Here is a 27,302-nt window from a genome sequence, read left to right on the forward strand (position 1 = left end):
CCATGGCAACTCTTATGAAAAGAAAGCAATTGGGGCTTGCTTGCAGTTTCAGAGGTTATTCCATTATCATCATGCAAGCACACATGGTGCTGAAGATAGCCACGAGTTCTGCATCAGGATCTGCAGACAGCAGAGATAGACACTAGGCCTAACTTGAACTTTGAAAACCTCAAAGTCCACCCCCAGTGAAACACATCCTCCAAGAGCGCACCTCCTAATCTAATCTGTCTCAAGTAGGTCCACTCCCTGGTGTCTAAGTATTCAAATGTATAAGCCTAAGGAGGCTGTTCTTAACAAATCACAGTATACCTCCCTTTTACCACCAGTCTCCTATCAGTAGACTCACTCTTTAGTTCCTCTAGACAGTTTTACTTCTACTGTTCATGTCAAATATGCATACATGGCTTTGCATATCTTTATAAAATCTAAGAACTACAAATGAGAGAAAATATACTGTATTTGTTATTTCTAAGACAAGCTTAATCCATTTGTGATTGTCTCCAAGTACACGCATTTACCTACAAATAACATGACGGCATTCTTTATGAATAAAAAAAGTCAAGGTCAGTTTGGGCTACATGAGGTCTTGTTTTAACAAAATAATACGACTAGTAATAAATACAGCATTCTAAAAATGCTATTCTTCCAATATTTAATAGTATCCAGTATGGCCCCTGATTTTATCGGTTCTTAATGTTATGCTAGAAAACACTACCAAAATTCATAGTGTAGAATAACAACTGATTTTATGGGTCAACAATTTAGGCGGGGATCACTTGTGTTTGTGGCCAGCTGCCACACAGTTGATAACTGGCTAATCTACAATGGCCCAGGCAGGATGGCCTCCATCTAGTCACCATGACTGCACATCATCTACTTGGCTGAGACGTGAAGCATGTAGAAACACGTAAGGAATAAAGCCCAAGTTCCACTGAATGTGCAGCCAAAACCCTATGACTAGGAGGGCCAAGACTTAAAAGAATGGAGAAGCAAAGTCATCAGCTGCTTACTGTCATTTACAATCTGTCATAGACTTCTATATCAAGTACTGTGTTAATGTGTTAGGAAAATAAAATTCTTACTATATCCCAGCCAGCCTGCTAAGTACTATACTATATACATATAGTTGTGCTATCTTATGCATTTAATTCTATCACATTTAATAGTTACACAAAGTCCTCAGGAAAGAAAGACATCCCTATTTTACATGTAGGGCAGTTGAAGTTTTTTCTTTTTTCTTTCTTTCTTTAATTGTTTTTGAGACAGTGTTTTTCTATGTAACACCCTCTGGCTGTCCCTGAACTCACAGAGATTTGCCTGCCTCTTCCGTCTGAGTGCTAGGATTAAAGACATGACTGAACCTGCCAGTCTGGAAATGGAAATTTCTAAAGCTAGTGAGTAACCCCCAAATAACATTTATATACATCAGAGTCAAAGCTGAAAATTATATTTTCTAGGTATTACTTAGGTCATTATTTTGTCCATGACATCAATTTATTGCTGCAAGATCCTGGCAGCCATACACCTTAGCTTTGCAATTCAATTCTTTGCAGTAATTCCATAAAGTAGCTTTCTCATTGTTAATATGGGATATACGTTTAAACCAAATTTGTTTGACTACTTTGGTGAAGCCTACCTGTCTTACAAACCACTCACGGTCAACTTAATTGAGAAGCTGTTTATATGCCACAGGGATCATCTTGTCCAAGTCTGATTATGGAAAGTGTACTTTTCTTTCAGTGAGTATAATTCATATTCAACAAATCCCCACTGAATGTCTATTGTGTTAGTCACTGTGCTAAATGCTAAAGATGCAACAAGATAAATCTTGACTCATGAAATTTAAAAAAAAAAACAGATCTCCTTAAATCTAAGAAAATGTTAAGAAGAGTTGGGTGGTGGTGGTGCACGCCTTTAATCCCAGCACTCGGGAGGCATTGGCAAGCAGATCTCTGTGAGCTGGAAGCCAAGCCTGGCCTACAGAGCAAGTTCCAGAACAGGCTCCAAAGCAATACAAAGAAACCCTGTCTCTAAAAACAAAACAAAACAAGCAAACAAACAAACAAACAAACAAAAAACCAAAAAATCTGTAAATGCTAATAACAATGGCAATTTTAAAAGTGTTTTATGTGTCTAGCCTACATGTATGTATGTGTGCCACATCATGTGGTACCTGTGGAGGTCAAAGAGGGTGCCAGACTCCTGGATACAGAGTTATAGATTAATGTGAGCTACCTGGTGGGTGCTGGGAACCAAACCCAGAACCTCTGCAAGAACAGTAAGTGCTCTTAACCATGGAGTCATGAAGAATGGCATTTTAAAAAATTATAATCACCTGTATATATTAACATACATTCACAAATGTAATACCTATTGGGACATATTTGTTATTCTTGGCTCTTCCTTCTACTCATTATCCACATTTTTGGCACCATTAGGTTGACTGTACCTTCAAAATAAATATCAAGTTCATCTATTACTCTCTCCCATCTCCACAAACAACTACTGTGGATCAAGCCACTATAGTTTCTTGCTCAGACTATAATTGGTGCCCATCTGTGTCCATTCTTGCCTTCCTAGAGTGGCTACTGGTAATCTTAACATGTTAGTTTGATCACATTGACTGTTTTATGTCAATGTGGCACAAGCCAAAGCCATCTGCAAGAATCTCAGGTGGTGGCCCTGGGTGTTGCAAGACGGCAAACTGAGCAAGAATGAGAAGCAAGCCAGCAAGCAACAACCATCCATGGCTTCTCGAGACATCAGCTCCTGCCTCCAAGTTAACTACTTGGCTTCCCTCAATAGACTCAGGGTACATAAACCACAAATAAACCCTTTCCTCCCCAAGATGCTTTTGGTCATGGGTGTTTCCATCACATCAATAGTAACCCTAAGACACATGTTTAAAATTATGGCAGCTTTTGGCTACATTGTAACATGAATGTAGTCCTTTGTGTTTGTCTTTGTTAGTCTCACTAAAGTATGCTAAATATGGGTAGAAACTATGTTTCATTCATTACTATCCCAATAGTTAGGCAGAGTTTGTGTGTGTTCAATGAATAGTTGTAAAAATAATCCGATTTTACTTTTGTACAGCATCACTTAGTTTATTGTCTAAGAACAGCACACAACAAAAGAAAACTAAATTCACCACAGGAAATAAAAAGGAAAGATACTGAGTCAAATTCTAATCCATGAAAATATTTATTACTTAAAAGCCATTGCCTGCAATTACGAGTTTGGGCAATGACTTATCTGAAGCATTTAGGAGTAGCAATTTGTTCCTGAGAAACCCAGGGTTCATGCTGTTACTGCCAGTGTGACTTTTCTCACTGCTACTTCTCCACAAGACATCACTAATTTGTTCCAATACGGAGAAATGGGCTGAAGCATTCATTTAAAAATATAGAAAGTGTAGTCTCAAAGATAGAATTACATCCTATTTTTAGCACAAAAGTTGTTCTAAAACAAACAAACAAAAAACGTAATAATGGTTGTTTCCAGGCAGTGAAATGAGAGAATTTCTAAGGTCTATGAAAGAATAGCAAATCTTTTTGTGGTTGTTTTTTCTTTTTGGTTTTTTTTTTATTTTTTGGTTTTTCGAGTCAGAGTTTCTCTGTATTGTTTTAAAGGCTGTTCTGGAACTCGCTCTGTAGGCTGGCCTCGAACTCACAGAGATCCGCCTGCCTCTGCCTCCCGAGTGTTGGGATTAAAGGCGTGCGCCACCAATGCCCAGCAAGAATAGCAAATCTTCATAACATGAAACTAGTATAATAAAACAAAATAGCTAATTTAAAAAATTTACCAAATAGCAGTCAGCACAAAATGGGGTATTTTCCTAACTTTATTCAGAAATGTGAATCTTTAATCTTATGAAATATTAATCGTAGCTGATTATATATGTATTTTCTCACAAAATGATGTATTTATTCAGAAATGCGTATTGCATATCTTTTTGTCATGAAATACTGATTGCTGCTAATTATATATGTATTTTCTTTTTTGGGAAATACACATTTACATATAATCAAAGTAAAAATCATCTCATTTCTAGCAACTCAGGGATTAACAGTTTACATTTTATCCAACAAGTAAGTGTTCTAGTTGGCTATATTACTATTTAGACATACATATTTCATGGGAGCCTTGGTATTATTTTGGAATACTTTATGCTTTGGTAATTCTATACCAGTATATATTTTGGCCACAGTCACTGCAAACTTCAGCCTCCCACCAATCCTCCACCTCCCCAACACATCCTACAGATATCTCCTTTGGTTTTGTTTTCTTTTGAAGAAGGTATGGTCTCATGTTGCCCAAAATGGCCTCGAGCTGCCCAATTAGATCAGGTTGCTTGAACTGCTCACTCGTCCTGCATCCAACTCCTTGGACAGACATACGCCACCATTCCAGGCTAGACTGAATCCACCTCCTCAGACAGACATATGCCACCATTCCAGGCTAGATACACTGTTAAAGAGTCAAACTCTCTGAGCTCATTCTATACCTACTGTCAAACTCCAGTATTTTGTTCAGGCTAGTTACCTTTCACAGAATGAATCCAACACCCAGCCTGCTTACCCTTAGAATTACAGGTTATTAGAAACTAGTAAATTACTTCATTGCAAGGTTTCCTTAGGCATTTAACAAAACACATTCAAAATCTAGTGGATTAGGTGATACATAAAATAAAGTCAAGTCATTGATTTTGTTTGCTTCAGTGTTAGCATAAGGAGACATGAAAGCATGTGTCCCAAAATGACTCTACAGGAAAGCCAAAAGCAAAACATTTTTACAGTCATGACCTGAAAACAATCCCAAAAGCCCATAAGTAAGTGGATGTGAAATAATGGTGTTATTCATTAGAATGGAAATTATATAATGGAGAGTATTCAGCAATATAAAGAACAAATGACAGATGTAACAACATAATTAACTCTTCCAATAATTCTAACTGTATGTATACTATATATTCCTTTTACATAGAACTTTTAAAAATGCAAACTAACCTGTAGCAGCAGAAAGCAGGTTACTATTGCTTAGGGAAGGAATGGGACTGATGGAAAGAGCAGGGAGAACACAAAGACTACAAAATTCTGATGGTGTCTCCTTAGCTTGATTATCAGGAAAGATTCCTATATGAATTTCTAAGTTAAATGAATCCAATTGCAATTTATTATACCAATTACATTTCAGTAGAGCTCTCGAAAATCCATTTAATCAACTACAACCAGTCATTCTAACTAAAGAAAACATTCATGGTATGAAATACTATTTTCTACTACCTACAAACAAAAAAAAATGTGATCTAAGTTTAGTACAGTTAAATGGCAAGTTGACAGTGTATAGGTAGACATAATAGTTTTTTAAACAACTTTCTAGAAATATACAAGCAAAAAATCTTGGACACATACGGACTAAAGCAAATTCAGACAAACAAGCCAACCAAAGAGCTTTGCTCTCTATCTCCTGCCAACATATTACAATCTTATGCCTGAGAAAAATGGGTTGTACAATGGAAAACTGGTCTAGTTATATTAAAGTTCATGGTATCATTACTAAAGATAATCTTCATATAAAATAGTAGATTTGTTGTTGGTCTTTCATAATATATTTATTTCAAAAGTAAAAAATTGGGGCTGGAGATGGCTCAGAGGTTAAGAGCACTGGCTGCTCTTCCAGAGGTCCTGAGTTCAATTCCCAGCAACTACATGGTGGCTTACAACCATCTGTAATGAGATCTGGTGCCCTGTATACATAATAAATCTTTAAAAAAGAAAAAAAGTAAAAAATTTCTCCTCAGATACCTTTTGTTTTAGTTTTTTGTTTTATTTTGTTTTTTGGTTTTTCGAGACAGGGTTTTTCTGTATTGCTTTGGAGCCTGCCCTGGCACTTCCTCTGTAGACCAGGCTGGCATCCAACTCACAAAAGTCCACCTGCCTCTAAGTGCTGGGATTAAAGTGCTGCCACCACTGCCCAGCTTCATACACCGTGTCTTGTGGTGGCTACACTTCAGGACAGTTCCCCAAACCTATCTAAGCAGTAGGGATCAATTATCCCCTTTCTTCGGCACCATCTTCTCCTTTATTGAATCACTGCCCTCAGCAGAATGCTAAGTGATAACTGCATCCATCTCAAAGAAAACAAAATTTCTTTTGGTCTCAAACTTGTCCCTTTAGCCACACCTCCCTTCTATTCTCCTTTATAGCAACATTCCTTAACAAGTCACTTGACTTCTCCAGTTCTCACTTAAATCTGTTCCATTATACTTTGAATCTCAGTATTGCACCAAATCATGTCACCAGGGTCCATTATGACCGAGCTGATTCAGTTTTTTCTCGTTCAAGATATGAACAGTTGCTCACTCCTGCAGAACACATAATTTGACTTTCAGGACATTGCGAGTTCACGCTTTCCTCCCACTCCATTCTCCAGCTCCATTCCTCATACATAATCTAGATATCTTATCATTAGCTATATTCACTTCACTAGTTTCCTTACAATTAGCTATACTTCAACATAACATTTAGAAAACCTTCATGCTTCACTCTTATTCTCAAATATCAATGAAAGGTAATTTTAGTATTTGTAAGGTAGCTGAAAATGAAAACTAGGTATCAATAGAAACAGAAAAATCAAATTAAGTGTCTTAATTTTCAATACTATCACCACCCTTCCTTAAAGTTTTACATAACTAGTATAGTCACAAGCTTAAAATATTACAGCTAAGTTAATGGAAAGCCAAACAAATACTCTTTATTGGATATTTCATTAAAAATATAAATCATAGTCTTGTCTTTGGTCCTAACCCATGGGCTTAAAATACCTACTGTATAATATACTTATTTCAAAAGCCTTTCTATAATAATTCTCTCTTTACCACCAAAAAATTATAAGGATAGTGAAATAAATAATTTTTAAACCAATGGCTTCTGGGCCTAACAATTTCTCAGAGGCTTTTTATTGTTTTTGTCCATTTCAAACAGCACCCTCACACACTGTAGCCCAAGCTGGTGTTGAACTTTAGGTGGTGTACCTGACTGAGCCTCCTCAGGGATGGTATTACAAGTGCTGCAGTTACAGATACGAGACAACACACCCAGCCTATACAGGCTTCCAGGGAGTGAATTTAATGAGTGGGTACAGTGGCGCACACACACTTACACCTACTCAGAAGGTTGAGGTAAGAGGAGTCAAGGAGTTCGGTGCTAGTCTGGGAATATAGCAAGGCTGCCAAAAAGTGAAATTAGAGATGGCGGGGGAGAGGGCTCTGTGGGTAAAGTGCTTGCATTTGACAGTCCCTAGGACCCACACAAAGGCCAAGCATGGTGGTGTGTGTCTATAATCCTAGAACTTCAGGAGGTGACGGAAGTAACTATCCAGCCAGTCTTGATGAAATGGCTAGTTCCAGGTTCAATGAGAGACTCTACTCTCCCAACATAAGGTTGGGAATGATAGAGGAAGATGCCAGTGTCAACATCTGGTCTCTACAGAAGCACACAATGGCAAGTAAAACCATCCCATATTAATACATACATACATAACACACACACACAAAATTAGAGAACTATAAATCCATTCCTACTACATGAAATACAATACTAAATTTCATGTTAAATTTATAGAAGATCATTAATATCATTTTTCTGTACTTAACAAATGCTTTTATAAAATATGTGGTGTGTAACACTATGCCCACAGAGGATAAAGGCATTGGATACCACCGTATCTACGAATGCTGGAACTAGCTCATGATCTTAGGTTCTCTGCAAGACCTGTATTGAGTCATCTTTCCAGCTTGTACATTTTCTTTTTACGGTTAAGAATAAAACTAAAGTCTTTATGTAGAAATCTATTAAAAGACATACTCTGGTTCATTTCCTTCTATGACAATAAAATGGTGACTTTTATGATACTTGATTACTCTATATGAAGCACAAGATGATAAACTACATAATCAAAGTCTTAGTTTTACAAGCAAAGAAAATATATTTCTAAGAGAGCAATCAGTAGTAATGCATGATGCATGGCGCTTTTCATCCCTCTATGAGTCTCATACTTCAATATGGCTTGTATTATTTGCTGATGACAGCACATGTTTGAAGCATACAGACTAGAACAAGGCTTTCAGAAGTATAACCCTCCTCCCTAGGGCTCTATTACCATTACTTCCTGTTCTAAAGACAAATAGTACCTTTCCTTCTACTAAGCATGTCAAGTGCCTGTGTACTCTTGAACAATGGTTACTTCCAAGATTTCCATCTTAGAACTGGCCCTTTCTTACCTAAATATTCCACACTATCCCTTTGTTTCCATATCATCTGTCTTTCCTGTACTTCTTTCACTCTCTATTTTCAAAGCAAGAGCAGAGCTGACTTTGCCTCACTTCCTACTCACTAACCTTTTGGGTTTCTCTTCAAAGACAGACGTGTGGCCTTTATGTGAGAGTGCAGTCAGATCACAAGGTAACACATTACATCCTTTCCAGTCTCTTCAAGGTCCTCTTTTCTTCTCTTCCTATGCTCTAAATGTACACCAGGAGGTAAATTTTATTACATGCCAGGTCTCTTCCCTTTTCTTCTTGAGCCTGTCTACTTCCCAGATTATCTATCAACTCTACATTATTTGTAGAAACTCAAACAGCTCGAAGAAAGACATATTACAAGTTCAGATCGAATAGACCCCAAATCAAATTCACTATCCATGACTTTTTACTCTCTCCCAAAGGAAATGTATTCACTCTTCAGAGTTAACTATTTCTAACAATACCATATATCATTTAGGCTATGATTATCCTTAAAGCAAATTTAAATTAAAGCAAGTATTAGATTCTCCTATAAATCAATCCACTCAAGTTTTCTGTAATGGTGTGTAGTGAGAGACAGTGCTGGCATGTGTGTACAACACATGTGAAGATCAAACACCAACTGTTAGCAGTGGGTTCTTTCCTTCCAGCATAGATTCCATGGATCAAGCTCAGGTTACCAGGCTCACAAGGCAAGTACTTTTCCCTACTGAACCATCACACAGGCTGTCAGTCAACTCCTGGCTGTACAAACCACTGGTAAAATAGCTGCAGTCTGTTATTGGGAAGATATTTCCTTTAACTGTGACAGGATTATTGCCAACATGAATAGGAGTTGCTCTGATGGAACACCTTGGTCCAGTAAAGTCAACAGAATAGGAAAACAATCCAGTGATGGCCCGCCCATGTGTGCAAGGCTACAATAAAGAAGGGCTGTTAGCATCATCTTGGGTGGTGAGTGAGGGGGAGGAAATTCAGGAGACTTCACCCGAGAGACACCAGTCACCAATCCTTCCTTCCCTAGCTGCAACTGGTCTTGGATGTGCTAGAGTGTATAGGAAGTGGAAGACCGTGGACTAGGGATTGGGGTTGTGGTTCAGCTTGGATGGTTTGTCACCCACTCTCCAGTAAGTAACCCCAACAATCACAGAAGGGGAAACTTAAGAGGCATCCTTTCTTTAGTCTGTCAGGGATCTCCCTGGGGTGAATAAATATTTATATTTTCCAGAAGTCATGTGACAGTCTCATTCAAATATTCTAATGGTAAACTGATCTGGTATGTTGCATATAACCTTAACTCTGGAACTAATTCCCAACAACCATGTCCAATATTGCAACTAAGTAAGGAAATTAAAATAAGTCTGTTTTCTTCTATGTCTACAGAAAGCCTGAGTCAGAAATAGATATGAGATAGTTATAATATTTGACTAGAATTATAAAACTTCTGTTATGGTCTATATTTAAAATTCAGTTGCCCTGAAAGGTAAGAATTATACCTTTTTACAAAGTTGTTGTGAGGATTACATCAACTATGTAAGATATGCAGCACATATCAAACTAAAGTTTTCTACAATCAGTGACAGAAACCAAATGTAGACCCACGAAGAACGCCAGAACCAGAAAATCTACACCTAAGCAGGTGGTACAGACTACAAAAGACAGCAGCAGGCCAGGAGTGCAGCTCAGTACTAGAGAACTTACCTACCATGGACAAGCCCTTAGGCTGGATCCCCAGCTTTAATTAGCTAATTAAACTAAAATCTGAAAGGCATGGAAAGAAATCCTGAAAAGGAAAAACTATTTTACTTATAGTTGGACAGGTACAACTTACACTGGACTTGTCTCATTATTAGCCACTAAAACAAGAAGTAGAATGACATCTTTCAAATTTAGTCATTCCAAGGTGAACAAATTGTTTTCTCAGACAAATACAAACCAAGGGAATTTCACACCAATTAATATGTTTGTCAAGAAATGACAAAGCATTTCTGCAGAGGGTAAGAAAATATTAAAACATAGGCCAGACCTACATAAAGATATAAAGAGTGTAAGAGAATAAATAAGGGAAGGTAAAATAAAATCTTTATATAATTATTCATTCAAAATAATAGATCAAGGTATTGTGTGATATAATTAAGTGAAATGAAGACACCAATGTTATAAAGGACAGGAGAGCAGATTTGGGAACACTGTTCAAGTACCTGAACTACCTGTTAAGTAACATTAATGTACTTATATGGAGACTTAGATTACCTATAAATATATCCAAAAAAATCTGGGCAGCCATTAAAAGAAAGTTTTAAAAGATGTAACTAATATGCTAAGAATGAAGAAGAAATGGAGCCATACAAAATGTTCAATTAATGTCAGGCAAGATGAAGTAAAGGAAGATTTTTAAAAAACAAAGTATAAGAGCAACTGGTAGAAGTTGAAAATATGACAGCCATTAATCCAACTGTCATTAATTACTTAAGTTAATGTGAATAGTTCAAATACACCAATTAAAAGAGATATTCACTGAGTAAAAAGTAAGCTCCAACTATGCACTCTCTACAGGAAATGTATTTTAGATAGAAAGACATAGGTTAAAAATAAAAGGATGGAAAAAATCTTGGCAGAAAAACAAACTTACCAACCTAAATTTTGTAGCTATGCAAAAGTGAACGAAAGATTTTTTTTCAGACAAGTAAAAACCAATGGAATCTGTCACCAGTGAATAATGTCAAGTAACAAAACAAATTCTTCAGGGGAAGGAAAATACTAAAGCATGGCCTCGATCTACATGAGGAAATGTTGAGTGGCTAGGTTTAACAGGAAACCTCTGAATGAGGAGAACTGTCTGAAATTTAAAAACATGCTATAGTAAGATAAAAGGATACCTTTACTAAAACAATACAGCAATCTTATAAATGTACATGTTCCTCAGAACAGAACATCAAAATACATGTAGCAAAACTGACAGAATGCAAGGAGAAATGGTTGGATAAACTAGCATAGCTGGAGACTTCAGCTTTCCTCTATTTGTAATTAACAAATTCAACAGGCAGAAAAATAAGTCAAGATATAGTTAAAGTAAACAACAACATCAACCAACTGGATCTAAATGTCATGAATAAAGCACTTGATCCCCAACCAGACTATACATTCTTCTATAGCTCACATGGTCCATTCACTGAAACAGGTGATGCTTTAGGTCACTAAGTACACTTGGAATAACTTTAAAATAGAAATACAATGTATGCTCTCAGAGGATAATTAGATTAAATTAAATATCATAAAGATAGATGAAAATACCAAAATATCTGGAGATTGAATACTATAGTACAAGTCTCAAATGAATTCTTTAAATATTCAGAACTAAAGGAAAATATGTTCTCAAAAATCTTTGAGATATCCCTAAACAATGACAACCAGGAAATAAAAGGAGTCTGACCTGGAGGCCTACACCTATAATTCTAATACTTTCGAAGTGAAGACAAGAGGCTTGGGAGTTCAGAGTCATCCTTAGCAACGAAAGTAAGACTAAGGTCATCCTAAATTACATGAGACTCTATTTCTAAAACTGGGAAAGCAGGCTCCTAAATCAAACTTCCAACTCAGGCAACTAAGAGTAAACAAGCCTGGAGTAAGCGGAAACTAGTAAAAAGGACAGAAATCAATACAATTAAGAACTGGGAACCAAGACAGAAAAAAAAAATCAGTGAGGTCAAAGAAGTATTCTCTAGGAATAACAATAAACCTGATAGACTTCTAGGTCTAACAGAAACATTTTATTTTGGTTTCAGGAAATTGTTAGGCTTTTTTTTTTTGGTTTTACGAGACAGGGTTTCTCTGTATTGTTTTGGAGGCTGTCGGTCCAGCCCGGCCTCAAACTTACAGAGATCCGTCTGCCTCTGCCTCCCGAGTGCTGGGATTAAAGGCGTGCTCCGCTGCCGCCGCCACCACCACCCGGCCACATTGTTAGTCTTTAATCACCACTAGGATACAAATGCCTCACTTTTCTCTTTTTGCTTAAATTTTCTATAAATTTCTGGCATAATCTCTAGTATAAGTATGTTATAAAAATTACTCAAAATGAACAAATATAATTGGACAGGAGACATTGTATTAAGAATTAGTAAACAAAACTGCTTGGTCTTATAGACAAATAGGAAAACTAACAAACAAGCAAAAAGCCCAAGAATCTTCTTAATCTTTGATAAAGGAACCAAACAAGCTAATTTATATCCTGACACAAAAGCCTTTTCTTTTAAACTGATTTAATCAATGCAGAAGTATTAGCCAAATTACAGTACCAGCCACTCAAGAAAACAATAGCAAGAAGCCGGACAACTATTTGATACATTCAAAAAGCTGTGCTGTCTTTCATTATTCAAATCCAACTGATACAAACATCTAGATCCACTCTGCAGAGTTCCTCTAAGATCCTCAGCCTTAAGAAAAGATAATCCTAAAAAGAAAAAAAAAAAAGAAAAGGAAAAAGAAAAAATACTTCCTAGAGGAACAAGAAAAAAGAGGGACTGGAAATCAGAGTGTGAAATCTGCCTCCATTTTTATTAGTCATGTGACCTTGAACAAACTACCTCATGTAAGACAGAATGCTCTTGGGTAGATGGCAACTATCTAAAATACAAGCCAAACCAATTACAAAGACATGGTACAAAAATGGCATCTTTGGTGAAGTCAATCTCAGGACCATGGACAAAGACACTGGGTTCTATAGTCAGGAAACTGCTCCCTGTAAGGCCCTTCTCCTTTACCTAGGCTACATGGCAAGGAAGCAATCATTAAATCTCAGAGTTTGTATTTACAGCCTGAACAACTGAAGAGAATTTGCTCATCCTCTGGACATCTGGGATCCAGGAATAAAGCTCTAAGTGACTTGGTGTAAGTATGCAAAACTGGGATAACAAACAACAGAATTGTGATTGGTCTTCCCGGAAACAGTCAGGTCTGATCCAGCCATCAGACAGATTTAACATGAGCTTCTCACCAGACTCCAAGTCGATTACATTGTAGATTCAGGCTCTAGCAGGCTTGGGCTTAGCACTCTGTTGGCCCTTATTTTATATGAAGAAGAAATAACTGGTTAGGCAGAAGGTTAAGCAACTACAAATGAGCAGAGGAGAGAGGTCTAACTGAGCTTATTGGGAGAAAATGGGAGGAACACAGTTCCCAGACACCCTGGGACTCAGCAAACTCCATTCTTCCATACAACCCTCCTGAGTACCATTTGGTAAAACAAGCCTAAGAGACAGACTCATTGTGACTTGTATATAAAGCAAGCATGTAATAGCACTTCCTTTCCTCTGCAGAGAACATGCTATACATTATCTTTGAGTGTCATTAATCTTCAAATAAGTTCATTAAACACCTACAAATACTCCAACTGAAATGACAAACAGCTGTTTCATGATTCCTTTTCTCACAACACTCAGATCTTTTCACTCATAGCAGAATGACTTGCCTGCTATTCTGTAGCGATTGCATCCAGTTAAAATCCATTTAGCTTAAACTAAAAAACAGGCACATAACGAACTGGGAGTGGTGGAGACAGTCAAACAAACAAAAATGCCTCTTTCCTTGATGCATTTATAATTCACTTTTTTCAGTCTGCCTTCAACCCTTCCTTACCTCTATTAAAGCATGTCATTATAATTCCATTAATTGTACTGAGAACTTATTTTAAAAACTATCAAAGTTAATAACATAAGAACTAAACACCTTGATTCCAAAAGGAGGCATAGAAAGAAAAGTTTAGAACTATGTTCCTTTTGGAAGTAGATCTAGAAGGAAAAGTCCCTGACAAGTGTATAGGTGGAAATATTAGAAAGGAAAATGGCTCACAGGGAAGGAGAGTTCCACAGATTGCTTTCAAGCTCCTCTGTTCTAGGGACAAGACCAGCTGGGGCCTTTTACCAAAACCTTTTGATTTCGCAATTGACAAAACCAAAGCCCTCGAGTTGTAAAATCACAAGGCCTATACCCTTCCAATTTCTCACATGCCCTAACTTCTTGCCCCATATAAGGTGCAGCAACATGAAAAATCAAGAAATATCTTCGTCTTCCTGTTCGATGGATGAAAGAAGACAAGTTCCTAATAACGCTGTCACTGTAGACAAGACGAAAGAATTGTTACATAGTGTTATAAATACTTTAAATATATTTATTATATTAGTTGCTAGCATAATTTTGTAATTTTCCAGAAATTAATAACTACTAGCATAATCTTTTAACTCCAATGTATTATGTATTGAATGGGCTTTTGGTGGGCTGTGTCTAATCACTAAGCATACTGTTTCTGAGAAAGTCTGAGATGATTAATCTTCATTGGATTAGCTGGATGTAGAATCACCCAGGACACAAACTCTGGAGGATTCCAGAGATGGGTAACTCAAACCCACCCTGAATGTTGGTGACACTATTCCACACACTTAGATCCTGGCTGAATAACACAGAAAACTAAGTGGAGACCAGCATCTCTCTCCCTCTCATTCCTAAGCCTCCATGCTGCCCCTACCCTAACCCCTGCCCCGCCACCTTGAGGGACAGTATCTCCTCAAACCCTAAACAAAAGGAATCTTTCCTCTTTTAAGCTGTTTTTGCTAATTTTTTAAATTGTATTTCAGCAATGAGAAGAGGAACTACTACAAAGTCCTACAGCACACTATTAATTTTAAAATGTAGTAAAAAGTTAAGACTATGAACTCATAAAAATTCAAGATTCAAAATCAAGAGCAGGAAGATTAGCTCAGTAGTGGGAGTGCCGGGCACACATGAGGCCCCGGATTTTATCCCCAGCACTGAGAAAAAAAGAGAAGGAAAAAAGGGAGAAGAGAGAAAATTATAAAATTATAATCTGCATGGAACAAGTAGAAACATACAATTCTTACTTTTATCAAGTTCTAGCTTGAGGTCATATGTTTTTAAAACCTGTTACATAAACAAGCACAAGGCTTCAATGTATACATCTTTTTTTAATGAAGATTTCACTGGAAAACTGAAGTCACAAAGATAATCTCAGAAACGAAAGTGTTAATGTCCATTTTCAGGAAATGCACTGCAGGGAGATTATTAATATCCTTTCATGTACGATGCCAACATCTACATCATTCCGTATCTAGTGCTAACTCAATAGTATGCGGTAAAAGACTGAGCGGAGGTTACAAAACACCTCCAAACAGATATTTCTCTCTAGAGATAAAACTAATTAGATAAATATTTGCTAAATCTGGCATTTGGTGGCTACTCCGAACACAGATGAACCCTCTGCTATTTGTAAAGCGCAATGCTACTACCTTTGGATTTGTGACGGGAAGCCGCAGGCTATTCTTGTCTTCAGAGCTCAAGAAAAACCAGACATTTTCTTTACCCCAATTAAAACAAAACAAACTAAACTAAATTTTAGCTCTTTATATTTAAGGAAACATGATAAAATGTAATCAAATTAAAAAGCTATACAATGAATTGTAAACACACTTGTAGAGACTTTCATCTATATGACTTCCTCCCACGAAGTAACCAAAAGTCTAAATTTAAGTAAAGACTGTTTAAGGATTTACAGTCTTTCAACAGTAGTTTTTGATGTGAAAATGAAGGAATTAATCTCTCAATAAGGAAACCAAATATATTCTCTACTGTTAAAATGAAGATTAAATCTTTGGAAAAGATATCTTAAATTATTCTTAAAATTAAGCAAAAACTAGAGCACTATACTACAGTAATGCACCATCTCTCAATAAATGGACATTTATGAATCCCAGTGATGAAGCTGCCCTATCTTTCAAGTGATCACAGTTATGGATTCTGTTAGCCAAAAACTTTAAACCAAATGCCTCAACATTTTCTAGACTCTTCTTGAATTTCATTTAATATTCTACTTGTTACCAATCATTTTTATCAGTGTATCTGCAATGTGTACATGTACGCATGAATCCTATAGTAAAAAACCACTAGCAAAATTAAATGAAAAACAGCCATTCTTGGGAAAACATACTGAGGCATTTTCATGATTCAGCAATTAAAATACTTAAACTTAGCTTTAAAAAATGCTATGAAAATATCTTCTCTGAACTAAAGCCTAATATCATGTGGAAAATGATTCTACAGCACAATTTATATGTATATGTCACTCACAAGTGCCATTCATTAAACTATTACTGCACCTTCAAACTCTTGCATTGCCCTTTTGTAACCCTGTTTTTATCAAAAGGGTTAACAAAACAAGCTTACACACAGAAAGATGGGAAGGATGACAAAAAGGAAAAAAAGAGATGGTTCTGGTAGTTAACAATTTGTTTCTAAATAATACCATTTAAGTTTAAGTTATGTTTGTTTCCTATATTTCCAAAAACATATTTCATCCTTAAAGTAGAGTGTGCAAAACTGGATCCACTCATCCACAATAAAAGTCAGAAAAAAAGGGAAAAATTGTAACAGTAATAAAATATACTGTAAAAATAGCTAAGTGAGAAGCAAAATCCAAGTAAGTTAAGGATTAAGATCCCCCTTAAATATTAAATCCTTCCTTTCATTCAAATAAAGGCTATGAATTAGTAATAAAATTCCACAAATACAAAATACAAAACTTTTATTATTCAAAACAGAAAATTTTGTATTAACTACTTTATTAAAATATTAAAAATAAATTGCTTCCTAACAGAAACTTGGATCATCAGGGATAAACTGTTCCTTCGAGTTCCAACTGGGATTGCATTTGTAATTGTGTTACACCGCTATCAGCAATTAGAAAAATTAAAGTTTACCAAATTAAATTTACAAACATCAATGGACTGAACAACTATTAAAAATTAATCACACCGATTACTGAACAGAAACAAGACTTCGTTAATTTGTGAACATCAAGAAAAAATATAGTCTCAGGCACATGTTGTATAGTAAAGGATAAGGTCAGAATGAGTAGTATTCAAGTACCTATTCTAGCTACGTATTAATCAATTAGTCGGTCACGGGGCAGGTCGTGAATGTTCGGATCGGATGAGCTTTCTTTTCACCATTATTCTAGTTCATCATCCGCAAGTGCAAGAGAAGGTGTCCGAGTACGGAAGCTAGGGGGCATGCTGTAGCTAGGGGAAAAGAAAAATGGGAAAGGTGCAATGGATGCTGCATAGTTGAATAATTATCTGGGTGGCACAATGGGCGAGTCCTGCCGACATCAGAGCCCAGCGAGCGTCTCCCTAACTCTGCCCGAGGAACCTCCCGATTCCCAGGCATCAGAAGAGACGGCCACCGCTTTGCCTTCTCTTCCAGACCGGAAAATAAAGGGATGCCCGCACTCGCTTTACCGCTGTCGTGCACAGGGAGCCGCGGCGCAAAGACGCGCAGCCAGAGCTCGCTTTTCGGAGCGGCTGGCACGCAGGGCGAGCCGGGGCTCCGCGGTGGGCTGCAGCCTTAGCCGGCGCCGTGGCACGAGGGCGGAGCGGCGGGGTGGGAGCCGCGAGCCCCGCAACGCACCGCATCGCAGGTGAGAGCCGCCGCCGCTGCATCCGGAGCAGCCTCGGGCTGGTCCCCGCACCCGAGATCCCGCGCCTCGTCCTCCACGCTCAGCCCGGGCTGCTAGGCGGCGGGCGCGGGGGAGCCCGGGATGGGGGCGGGGGCGGCGCGCCCATCACCGCCGCCGCTGCAGACCCGGGCTCCACACACGCCCCTCTCGGCTCCGGCCGGTGGAGAACAGTTCCCTTGCCAGGACCCGGGGAAGAAAGGGGACAAAATCCTGACAGACTGGTGCTCACCGTGAAACCGTGGGGGGCTCGCGCCTTACCCCTTCTTCATGCTTCGGCGGCGGTCGCCGGTCCCGCTCCGCGCTGGGACCCCTCCGAGAGCCCCTCGGGAGCGTCGGCTTGCGGGGTGGAAGCCGCGCCGGGCACTGGCTGAGGCGCCGGGCCGCCGGGAATGCCACCGGGGGCGTCCACTGGTCGCCCGAGCCGCGGTGCGCGCGACGCGCGAGCGAACAACACCGCGAGCCGCCGCTGCCCTGCGCCGCCCCCTCCCCGCGCGACGCTCCACAACCGGGCGCGGGGACCCGCGCCTGCAGCAGGGGGAGCCGCGGGGCGCTCTCCGCCTCGCCCCACAACCTTGCCCCGAAGCTGCGCCAGGCGGGTCCCAGGTCTCTGCACGTAAGATTCGCACTGTCCCCTTGAGTCCCGCAGGGCGTAGGGTCGCCGGGCGGGAGATTCAGCCTCCGCTCACTTACTCGTCCGTGGGCAAGAGGACGGAGCTTCCCCCTGTCCTGAGGCTCTGTGGTATTGCCCGATCCGCACTTTGGGGGAGGGGGCCGGAGAGAACGATGCTGGGCTAGGGAATGAGGGAAGATGATATCCAATTGAATGAACCATCCTTTGGGGGCGGAGTCGAAGGCCGACCCCTCCGCCCGGCTCCGCCTCCTCTCTCCAAACTACATTTCCCATGGTGCCTCGCGCCTCCCACCGCACTGCACGCCGGGAGTAGAGGACCTCGAGGCTTCAAAGGTATCTCAGAACGGTGGGGCTTTAATCAACGAGGTCCTGAAAGTTATAAGTAGTTGTAATTTCTTGTGCTTCTGTACATTAATGTTTGCGAATCTCAGGTGCTTATCCAGTCAGAGTAATAATCATTACATTTTTTTCAGGAAGTTATAAATGATTTTTTATTAAAGAAGGTAAATAAAGTGTTCCTTGGCAATCTGTCAGGACCTGGGAGTCGCTGCTTCTTCCGCCCTGGCCTGACCACAGCAGAGAGGATCTGTTGCAGTCATGTCCGCTGCGATTGCAGCTCTAGCTGCTTCGTATGGCTCGGGTTCAGGGTCCGAATCGGACTCGGACAGTGAGGGCAGCCGGTGTCCGCTGCCAGCCGCCGACTCCCTCATGCACCTGACCAAATCGCCTTCAGCCAAGCCCTCTCTGACAGTGGCGGTGGACTCGGCTCCGGAGGTGGCGGTTAAGGTAAGTGTTTTGGCGACTGATGGGTGCGGGAATTGGTTTCAGCTCCCAAACCGCCCGTCTCCGGTGAGGTGCTAGTTTCTACCTCAGCGCTGAGAAGTAAGTTACTAGCGTTTACGCGTCTTCCCACATCTTCCTCCACTACCCCCTGCCTCTTGTGTCTCCATCGCATAAACGTGGTCCAAGAAGGGAGCAAAGTTTTAATTTTAGACTAGGACGTAGTCTTATTAGAGCAGATGGAAGTTTAGATGATACCTAAAAGCGGATCGGGACTTCCTGACTAGAATTTGTGCCCTCACTAGAAGTGAGCTGTGGCCAGGCACTGTTTTGTTTTTGAGAAACTAGTCTCGAATCCTGACTTCACTACTTGAAATTTATACAACTTCCGGATATGGGGGGGGGGTTGTAAAGATTAAGTGAAATTATATGGTAAAGTTTATATAACACAGAACCTAATAATCTAGTAAAAGGACAATACTTGCTAGCCACTTGTGATTGTATATATTAATAAAACGAGTGAGAAAAGCTTTAGGAAGTAGCATGCATGAACCCAGTGAAGGAAGGTGATAAAGGGAAAATACAAACCAGCTACGTAGTTCTTTATTAAGCATGTATTATTTTCCAGAAACAACAGGACTGAAAGCCACAATGGCCAACAAAACAGAGCATGCTGGGAGCATTTAGTGCATACTGGAATTAATTAAATGTGGACCAAAAAAGGAGTTACAGATTGGATTGAACACTTGGAGGGGGAAAATAGCCATGATAAAGAGCAAAGTAAGGCAGAATGGTGTTGGTGCAAGCCTCCCAGCACTCAGGGGGCAGAGGCAGGTGGATCTCTGTGAGTTCAAGGCCAGCCTGGTCTTCAGAGTGAGTTCCAGGACAGAGCTACACAGAGAAACCCTGTCTCAGGAAGGGAAAAAAAAATAAGAATGAGGTAGAAGTGTGATTTTTGTAGAATGCTCAGATCCTCTCTGAAGGGTAGATTAAAGGTCAGCTCAAAGAAATTGAAGCCATGTATAAGGCAAGGGTTTTCAAGCTTAGGTTTTGCAAACCTAGGAAGGCAGAGACTTGGTGTGTCTGAGGCTGATGTCTTAAACTCAGTGAGAGCATCCATCTATCAGTACTGAGCTCCATGTGGGTGTTCAAAGTGTGGAGAGGGAACTGTACAAAACTTCCTTTGGAAGATGGAAGGGAGGAGCGAGGGAGGTCTTGTTTGTGTCTTAAGTCTTTTACAAGTTTTGACGAGCCATTTATGAGATTTTTTTAAAATAAGGACATCTGGCATGAAAGAATGCTGGGAATTCTGTCTTTAGAACAAAACAAAGCTCTCCTAACTGAGGACTCTTCACCAGCCTCCTCAGTCTGTTGCATAGAAAACTCAACTTTTGGTTCTGCATTCTTGCCATCTTTGTCACAGTCTCCCACCCACCCCTCACCCCAGCTCAGTGCAGTCTAGCCTTAGCTTTTTGATTAACTACTTGATGGGAATGATGTCTTAGACCTTGCATTCATTGGGTCCTGCCATCTGACTTGAATCTCTGCATCAAATAACACTGTTAATCTTGAGCTGGGCGTTGGTGGCAAACACCTTTAATCCCAGCACTCAAGAGGTAGAGGCAGGCGGATCTCTGAGTTCAAGGTCAGCCTGATCTACACAATGAGTGCTAGGGCAGCCTCCAAAGCTACACAGAGAAACACTGTCTTTAAAAACCAAAAAACCAAACCAAAACACCAAACCAAAACAAAACAAAAAACCCTTCCTCTATCTCAATTCATTCCACTGAGCTTTCTGAAGCCTCTGGATTCCCTGATCTTTTGCCAATCCCTTCAGCTTTAGTGTTTCCTAGGTCTAGGCCCTTATTTCAAGTTTCACTCCACATATTCCCTCACTGAAGAAGTTAACATAGCAAGATTCCTGTATTCAGATCTACCTCCAGCACTAACCACACGGCCACTTGGATATGTTACTTAAGAGCTGAGCCAGTTCGAACTCATCTTTCAAGTAGATTTAGCTACTCATTTCAAAAATACGAAGCAGTTTTAACTGTACCAAATAATACATGCTGATTAAATGCTAACTACCCTGGTAAACCATCCTAAACTCCTTGCAAGCTTAAGCATTAATTGAAAAGAATATCTCATCCAGGGTGGTTCTCAGGCCCCTTTTGTATGGTGTGCTGAAAACTTCAGTTTCTTTCTTCAGAGTCCACGAAACAGAAGCTCATCATTTTCCAGTTCGTTGTTGAGGCTGCTCGTGATGGGTCCCTCTCCCATGTAACTGAGTAATGTTTATCGAATTTCTTCTCTTCCTGCTGCTGCGCCACTGTTTAGGTCAGAGTCTCCTTTCTTCCACAGCAAGAATAACTTTGTGTGCTTCTTTCTTTCTGTCTTCTAGCCCCATAGCCCCTTCCTTCTTCACAGTACATTCAGAATGTTCATTCTAAATTCAGATTTCATCATGCCACATCCCTGTCCAAAGGCATCATGTCGTCTAGTAGGTAAATACTGAATTCTTTATACAGCTTGTGAAGCCTTATGTCCTCCCATCCTCCCATTCTGAACTCTTTATGAAGCCCTACAAGTCTGATTTTTTTTTCAGATTCCGTGACCTCTCTCATATATCCAAAACTGTGGTCCCCCAGCCTTAGTGTACATGTTTCTTCCTATATCTAACTATCTGTGTACATATATATGTGGATGTGTGTGTGGTATACATATATATATATATGTATATGCATGTATTCCTACATCCTTTATCATATCCCACTGGCATCACTTACCACATTTCTAAGTTTCTTCTAGGGCCCAGAGAGTACTGTATCTCCAATGCCTTATACACATGATTAAGGGAAATTCAATAAGAGACTGGAAAAACTAAATGAAAATGTCTTGACAAAGTATGGACATTGAGAATCAGATTTGGAGTTGAGCAGACCGTGGCACAGAGGAAACTGTCTTGAGAGCTTGCTTTGTCCAGTTTCTTCCAGGTGGAACCTACCTCAGAGGCACCAGAGGTTCAGTCCGAGCTGGCCTAGATCCCCAGCTACCCGGGTTCTGTCATAAGACATGAGCTTTGTGCTTCAGCATTCGCTTATATGAAGGGGGGAAGAAAAGATCATATGTAGTAAATGTAATTGCAAATGATTAGAAAATGATAAGGAAAGAATCGTGACTGATTTTCTGGTGACTGACAGTTATTTGACCAAAAATGAATGTGTGCTCTGTTGTGTTGCATTTTTTTGGATTAGGGAGGGGAAGGGTAGTGCATATCACAGAACCCACGTGAAGGCCAGAGGACAGTTTGTTCCCTGACTCCCTAACTCACCAGTCTAGCTGAATGAGGAAGCTCAGATTCAGTGAGAAACTTGTCTCAGGAAATAAAGCGAAGCACAATTGAGGAGGACTCTTGACGTCAACCTCTGGCTTTCCCAGGTGTACGTGTTCACCTGTACACAAATGTGTACACATGTGTCACAAACAAAGAAATTAAAGCTTAAGTGTTTTGCACTTTTGACCACATAAACTCTGACAGGCCTTTCTTTTTCCTTCATTTCTTTGTAATCAACAATTTAAGACTGTGAATACCATTCTTATTTTTGTTAGTACAAAATTTAATCTGTAGCCCATGTATTGAAGTTTGCTAGCCCCTGCTCTAGACCACACAATGATGCTTAGTAGCTTAGGTCACGTGACACAATAGTACCTAACCTTAATGCATCCTGGTAAAAACTAGACACAGAGATAAAATTTACATGTGACTATGAACTTGCCCTTGAGCCACCAAAGAAAAACCTTATAATTCTGTTTGGCAGAAGACAGATTACCTAGAGTGTGGACCTTTCAGCATTTCTGGGAAGTTCACAGTTCTCTTCACTACATATTACTTTAGTCCCATTCCCCTTTGGTTCTGGAACTCTATTGACAGATTTGTATTCTCTAATATATAGTAATGATTGAGTTTTTTGTTTGTTTGTTTGTTTCGGTTAGACTTTCTTTTAATACAATGCTGTCCTGTTTGCATGTTATAAGTCACACTTTATACATGTACTATGCTGGGCTAGGTATGGTGACACAAATCTGTAATTCCCACACTTGAGGCCGAGGTAGGAGGATCATGAGTTCAGGGTCATGTAGATTTCATAGACAGACAAAAATAAAACAAAAAATGTGGTAAGCCTCATTGTATTGTGAAAATTATTATGCTGGCACACTTAGGAGACAGAGGGAGGTCTCAAAACACAACAAAATTATTTATTAACTTTATAGTAAAAAAAATTAAAAACAGTCATTTCAGACATTGACTGTTACTTTCCCCAAATGAATTCCCTGTTTAGCATCGCCAACTTGACTAAAATGCAAATTCTGCCTCTTACATCTATAGCATAGCTTTAATTTATTTTTGGGTGGGATTCTTATATTCATGATCTTCAATTAAATTACTTTTCCTTCTATATCTGTTAAGGGCCAAGCTCAGAAAATCTGTATATCCAAATTTGTATTCTTTTACTTCATCCATGCAAACTCTTCACTTGGTGAAATTTAGTCATTTCTAATTCCTGAGAGGAAAATATGTCATAAGTTGATAAGAGTTCCATAGTAATGACTAAAATTTCTGATCTGTTTTTAGTTTACATAGTATTTTCATGTCTGATTTCTTACATATCACTAGAAGAAATGTGAAAAGAACTGTCAATGGTAACCTTTGTTTAGTCTGAAATTTAAGTCAATATCAAGTGCCCTTCAGTTACTAACTTTCATTGTTTGTAGCTAATTGAGACTGGATAGAAATCCTTTGTGATGTGTGGCAATTCTAAGTGCATGCCTAATTGGCACTGGACTACTGAGGTTTAAATAAGGTGGTACCATCCTTGTTTCTAGTTAAAGTTAAAGTAACCACCCTTTTCCTAGAGGGTTGTTCAGTTCTCTCTGTAAGTTTAGCCATGAAACTTATGATCTTATTTATGTTGGTTTTTTTTTTTTTTTTTTTTTGGAAGGTTGGTTCTCTATGTAGCCTTGGCTGTCCTGAAACTCACACTGTAGTCTGAGTTTCAGGCTGGTCTTGAACTCACAGAGATCTGCCTGTCTCTGCCTCCCAAATGCTGGGATTAAAGGTGTGCACCACTACCGCCTGACTTATTTGTGTTGTTTACTGGTTGCCATTGTTATTATAAAATGTTAACTTTTTAAAATTGAACTTTGAATTTAAAAGTTGATGTCTCACTGTACTAATTTAGAATCATCTATTCATTGGGAAGATCTGGCAACCCATATATTATCTTCAGTGAGGAATTGGGAATGTGACTAAGCCACCTGTTCTTTTAGTTAATTTGTTCTAGGAGTTGAATATTAGGAGGAAATGGTGTTTGTTTAATTTTGGTTTTGTGCTGTTTAAGCAATGTCTATATCTTTACAATAATGGGTTTGACATTGTCTCAAGGCCCCAATGTTAGCTCTAATCAGGGAAAAGACCATTATGTATTCTAAAGGATTGTCATAGCTAGGGTTACTATAGCAGTGATGAAACACCATGACCAAAAGCAACTTTGAGAAAAAGGGTTTATTTCATTCACAGTTCCATGGAAGAGTTCATTATCAAAAGCAATGAGGACAGGAACTCATTAGGGCAGGAACCTAAAGGCAGGAGTTGATGCAGAGACCATGGAGAGATCCTGTTTACTGGCTGGCTCCTCATGCCTTGCTCGGCCTGCTTTCAAATAGAACCCAGAACCAGCAGCCCAAGGATGACACCACCCACAATGGGCTGGATCCTCTCCCATCAGTCTTTAAGAAAATGCCTTACCGTTGGATCTTATGGAGGCATTTTTTCAATTGAGGATCCTTCCTCTCAGATGACTTTAGTTTGTGTCAAGTTGGCATAAAACTAGCCAAGACGGGCATTACATGGTTGTATCTTTAGTCTCCTAGCCTTCGGCTCCCTCCCATAAGATTCTTGCTGTAAAACTGGATGGTGGTTGCACACCTTTAATCCCAACATTTGGGAGGCAGAGGCAGGCAAATCTCAGTAGGTTCAAGCCAGCCTGGTCTACAAAGCAAGTTCCAGGACAGGACAGCCTGGACTGTAACGTAAAGAAACCCTGTCTTAAAAATGAATGTCCCACTCACACCTACCTTCAAGGGAAAGAAACTGTTTCCCATAATCCCAGCTCCCTTTCTTGTCAGCACTTTAATTTTGGCTTAGCCAGAACCCCACCTGAACTTTCTAATTCTTTAATTTTTGCTTGATTTTCAAGACAGGGTTTCTCTGTGTAGCTTAGTCCTAGAACTCGCTCTGTAGACCATACTGGCCTCCAACTCATAGAAATCTGCTTGCCTCTACCACCTGAGTGCTCGGATTAAAGGCATGCACCACCAAAACCCGGCCTCTTTAATTTTTTTTAATTCAAGGGCATTCTGGCTACAGCAGATTCATCCTCAATCATCTGCCTTCCTACCTGGGTCTTCATTTATAGTGTTTCTTCTACAGTATCAGGAAACTCCACACAGAATTTGTGCTGTGACTCTGTGTTGCCTGGTATCTTGTGAATGACATAGCCTACTGTCATCAAGAGGACAACTCAACAAAAGTGGCTATATTGACATAGTTGTAGGGGTTGGTTGTACATTTGTATGTACAAAATCACCTTTGTAGATTGTTTTAGCTGGGGGTCACAATAAAGTTTATATTGGGTGTTGGTAAATGTAATGGGGAGTGATAAGTCAATGGAAGGAAAAAAGAAAAATTTGAGTAGACGTAAAAGGAGAGAGAGCAACCTAAGAACCTTGAAGGTCTCCAGGGGAGAAACATGCCAAGGAGAAATTGACAGCCTCACAAATGCTAGGCAAGGCTCTGCCATTGAACTCCATCTCCAGCCTCCCCCATAAGCTTTTAGTAGACTTTTCACTAAGAGTAGAGCCTGCTGGAGTGTAGGCTAACATAAGCTGACCATATTTTGAAGGAATTGCTTGTAACTTCTGTATGGAGGCTGTAAGTGACAACAGCAGGAAACAGGCTGTTAAGTCTGTCAAGCATCGGATGAAGGGTGTTGTTTGGGCTGAAGGGGTAAAGGTGTTAATTCTGGATGTATGTGGAGGGAAGTTTGTTGGTGGGTAACTCCAGAGAGTTTCACATTAGCAGCTGAAGGAGAGGCCTGGAAGGATTCATTTTGAGTGGGGAGCCAGCAGTTACAGGAGATATCTGTTAAGGCACCTGAGAAGAAAAGATGCCAAGCTGATGACAGCAAGACACTGATCTATGTGTGAGTATAGTAGAATGTTGTTAGTTTCCCCTAGGTCCATGGCCTATCTAGTCTCAGGTTCTTGGCCAGCAAAGCTGTGTCAGGCATGGGTCCATCTCATAGAGTAGGCCTTAATATCAAGGAGATAGTGGTGGGTTACTCCCATAACTTTTGTGCTACTGTTACACAAGTGTATCTTGTAGGCAGGTCTCCATTGTAGATGGAAGGATCTGTAGCTAGGTTGGTGAGTACCTTTCTCTTCTGGTAGCATGCAGAGTACTTATTACTACCGTAAATACTTCACTAGAGGTGAAGACTCTAGGTAGACACTAGCTCCACGTTTCCCTGTCCTGTGAGTTATGTAGGTGTTGTCTTCAGCAACAGGATCTTATTTTTTGTGGAGGGCGACCAATAGCCTTGGCAATAACCTGAGTTGTTTGGTGGTTTCTGTGAGGCCCCTTTGACCAGTAACTCAATTAGATGTAACCTATTCCTGGCACTGGAGGTTTCTTTTGATGGCTAGAAATGTCTAAATTTTCCTAGCTACATCCATTTACCTGTGAGTTTCATGATTTTGTTTTTTAACAGTTGAGTAATATTCCATTGTGTAAATGTACTGTATTTTCTTTATCCTTTCATCTATTGTCAGTCAGCTAGTCTGCTTCAGTTTCTGATTATTATGAATAGAGCAGCAATGAACATGGTTGAGCAAAGGGCTCTGTAATTGAGTGTAGAGTCCTTTGAGTAGATGTCTAAGAGAAGGATAGCTGGATCTTGAGGTAGTTAAGATCCCCAGCTTTCTGAGGAGCTGCCACACCAATA

At 39.7% G+C, this 27,302-nt stretch overlaps 2 protein-coding genes across 5 annotated transcripts in view; one reads left to right on the forward strand and one right to left on the reverse strand.

Moving 5' to 3' along the window:
* Wasf1 (WASP family member 1) overlaps positions 1–18,627 on the reverse strand; it is a 49,752-nt gene extending 31,125 nt beyond the window's left edge. The window contains exon 1 of one of the 4 annotated variants that reach the window (XM_013115787.3): positions 18,519–18,627. The gene's annotated coding sequence lies outside the window, so the exon portion shown is untranslated. Of the gene's footprint in view, positions 1–17,239; positions 17,263–18,057; positions 18,283–18,518 lie in introns of those variants that run through there. The other 3 variants (XM_013115789.3, XM_005073242.4, XM_013115788.3) reach the window with 3 other exon arrangements.
* Positions 18,628–18,798: 171 nt separating this feature from the next.
* The window catches only part of Cdc40 (cell division cycle 40), a 40,836-nt gene continuing 32,332 nt past the window's right edge, over positions 18,799–27,302 (forward strand). The window contains exon 1 of the mRNA XM_021229061.2: positions 18,799–19,245. Within this exon, the coding sequence (XP_021084720.1) occupies positions 19,057–19,245 (189 nt within the window). The 5' untranslated portion in view covers positions 18,799–19,056. The remainder of the gene's footprint in view (positions 19,246–27,302) is intronic.

This window comes from Mesocricetus auratus, unplaced genomic scaffold (assembly GCF_017639785.1).
Source record: "Mesocricetus auratus isolate SY011 unplaced genomic scaffold, BCM_Maur_2.0 Super-Scaffold_100018, whole genome shotgun sequence".
In the NCBI taxonomy this organism is placed as follows: Eukaryota; Metazoa; Chordata; class Mammalia; order Rodentia; family Cricetidae; genus Mesocricetus; species Mesocricetus auratus.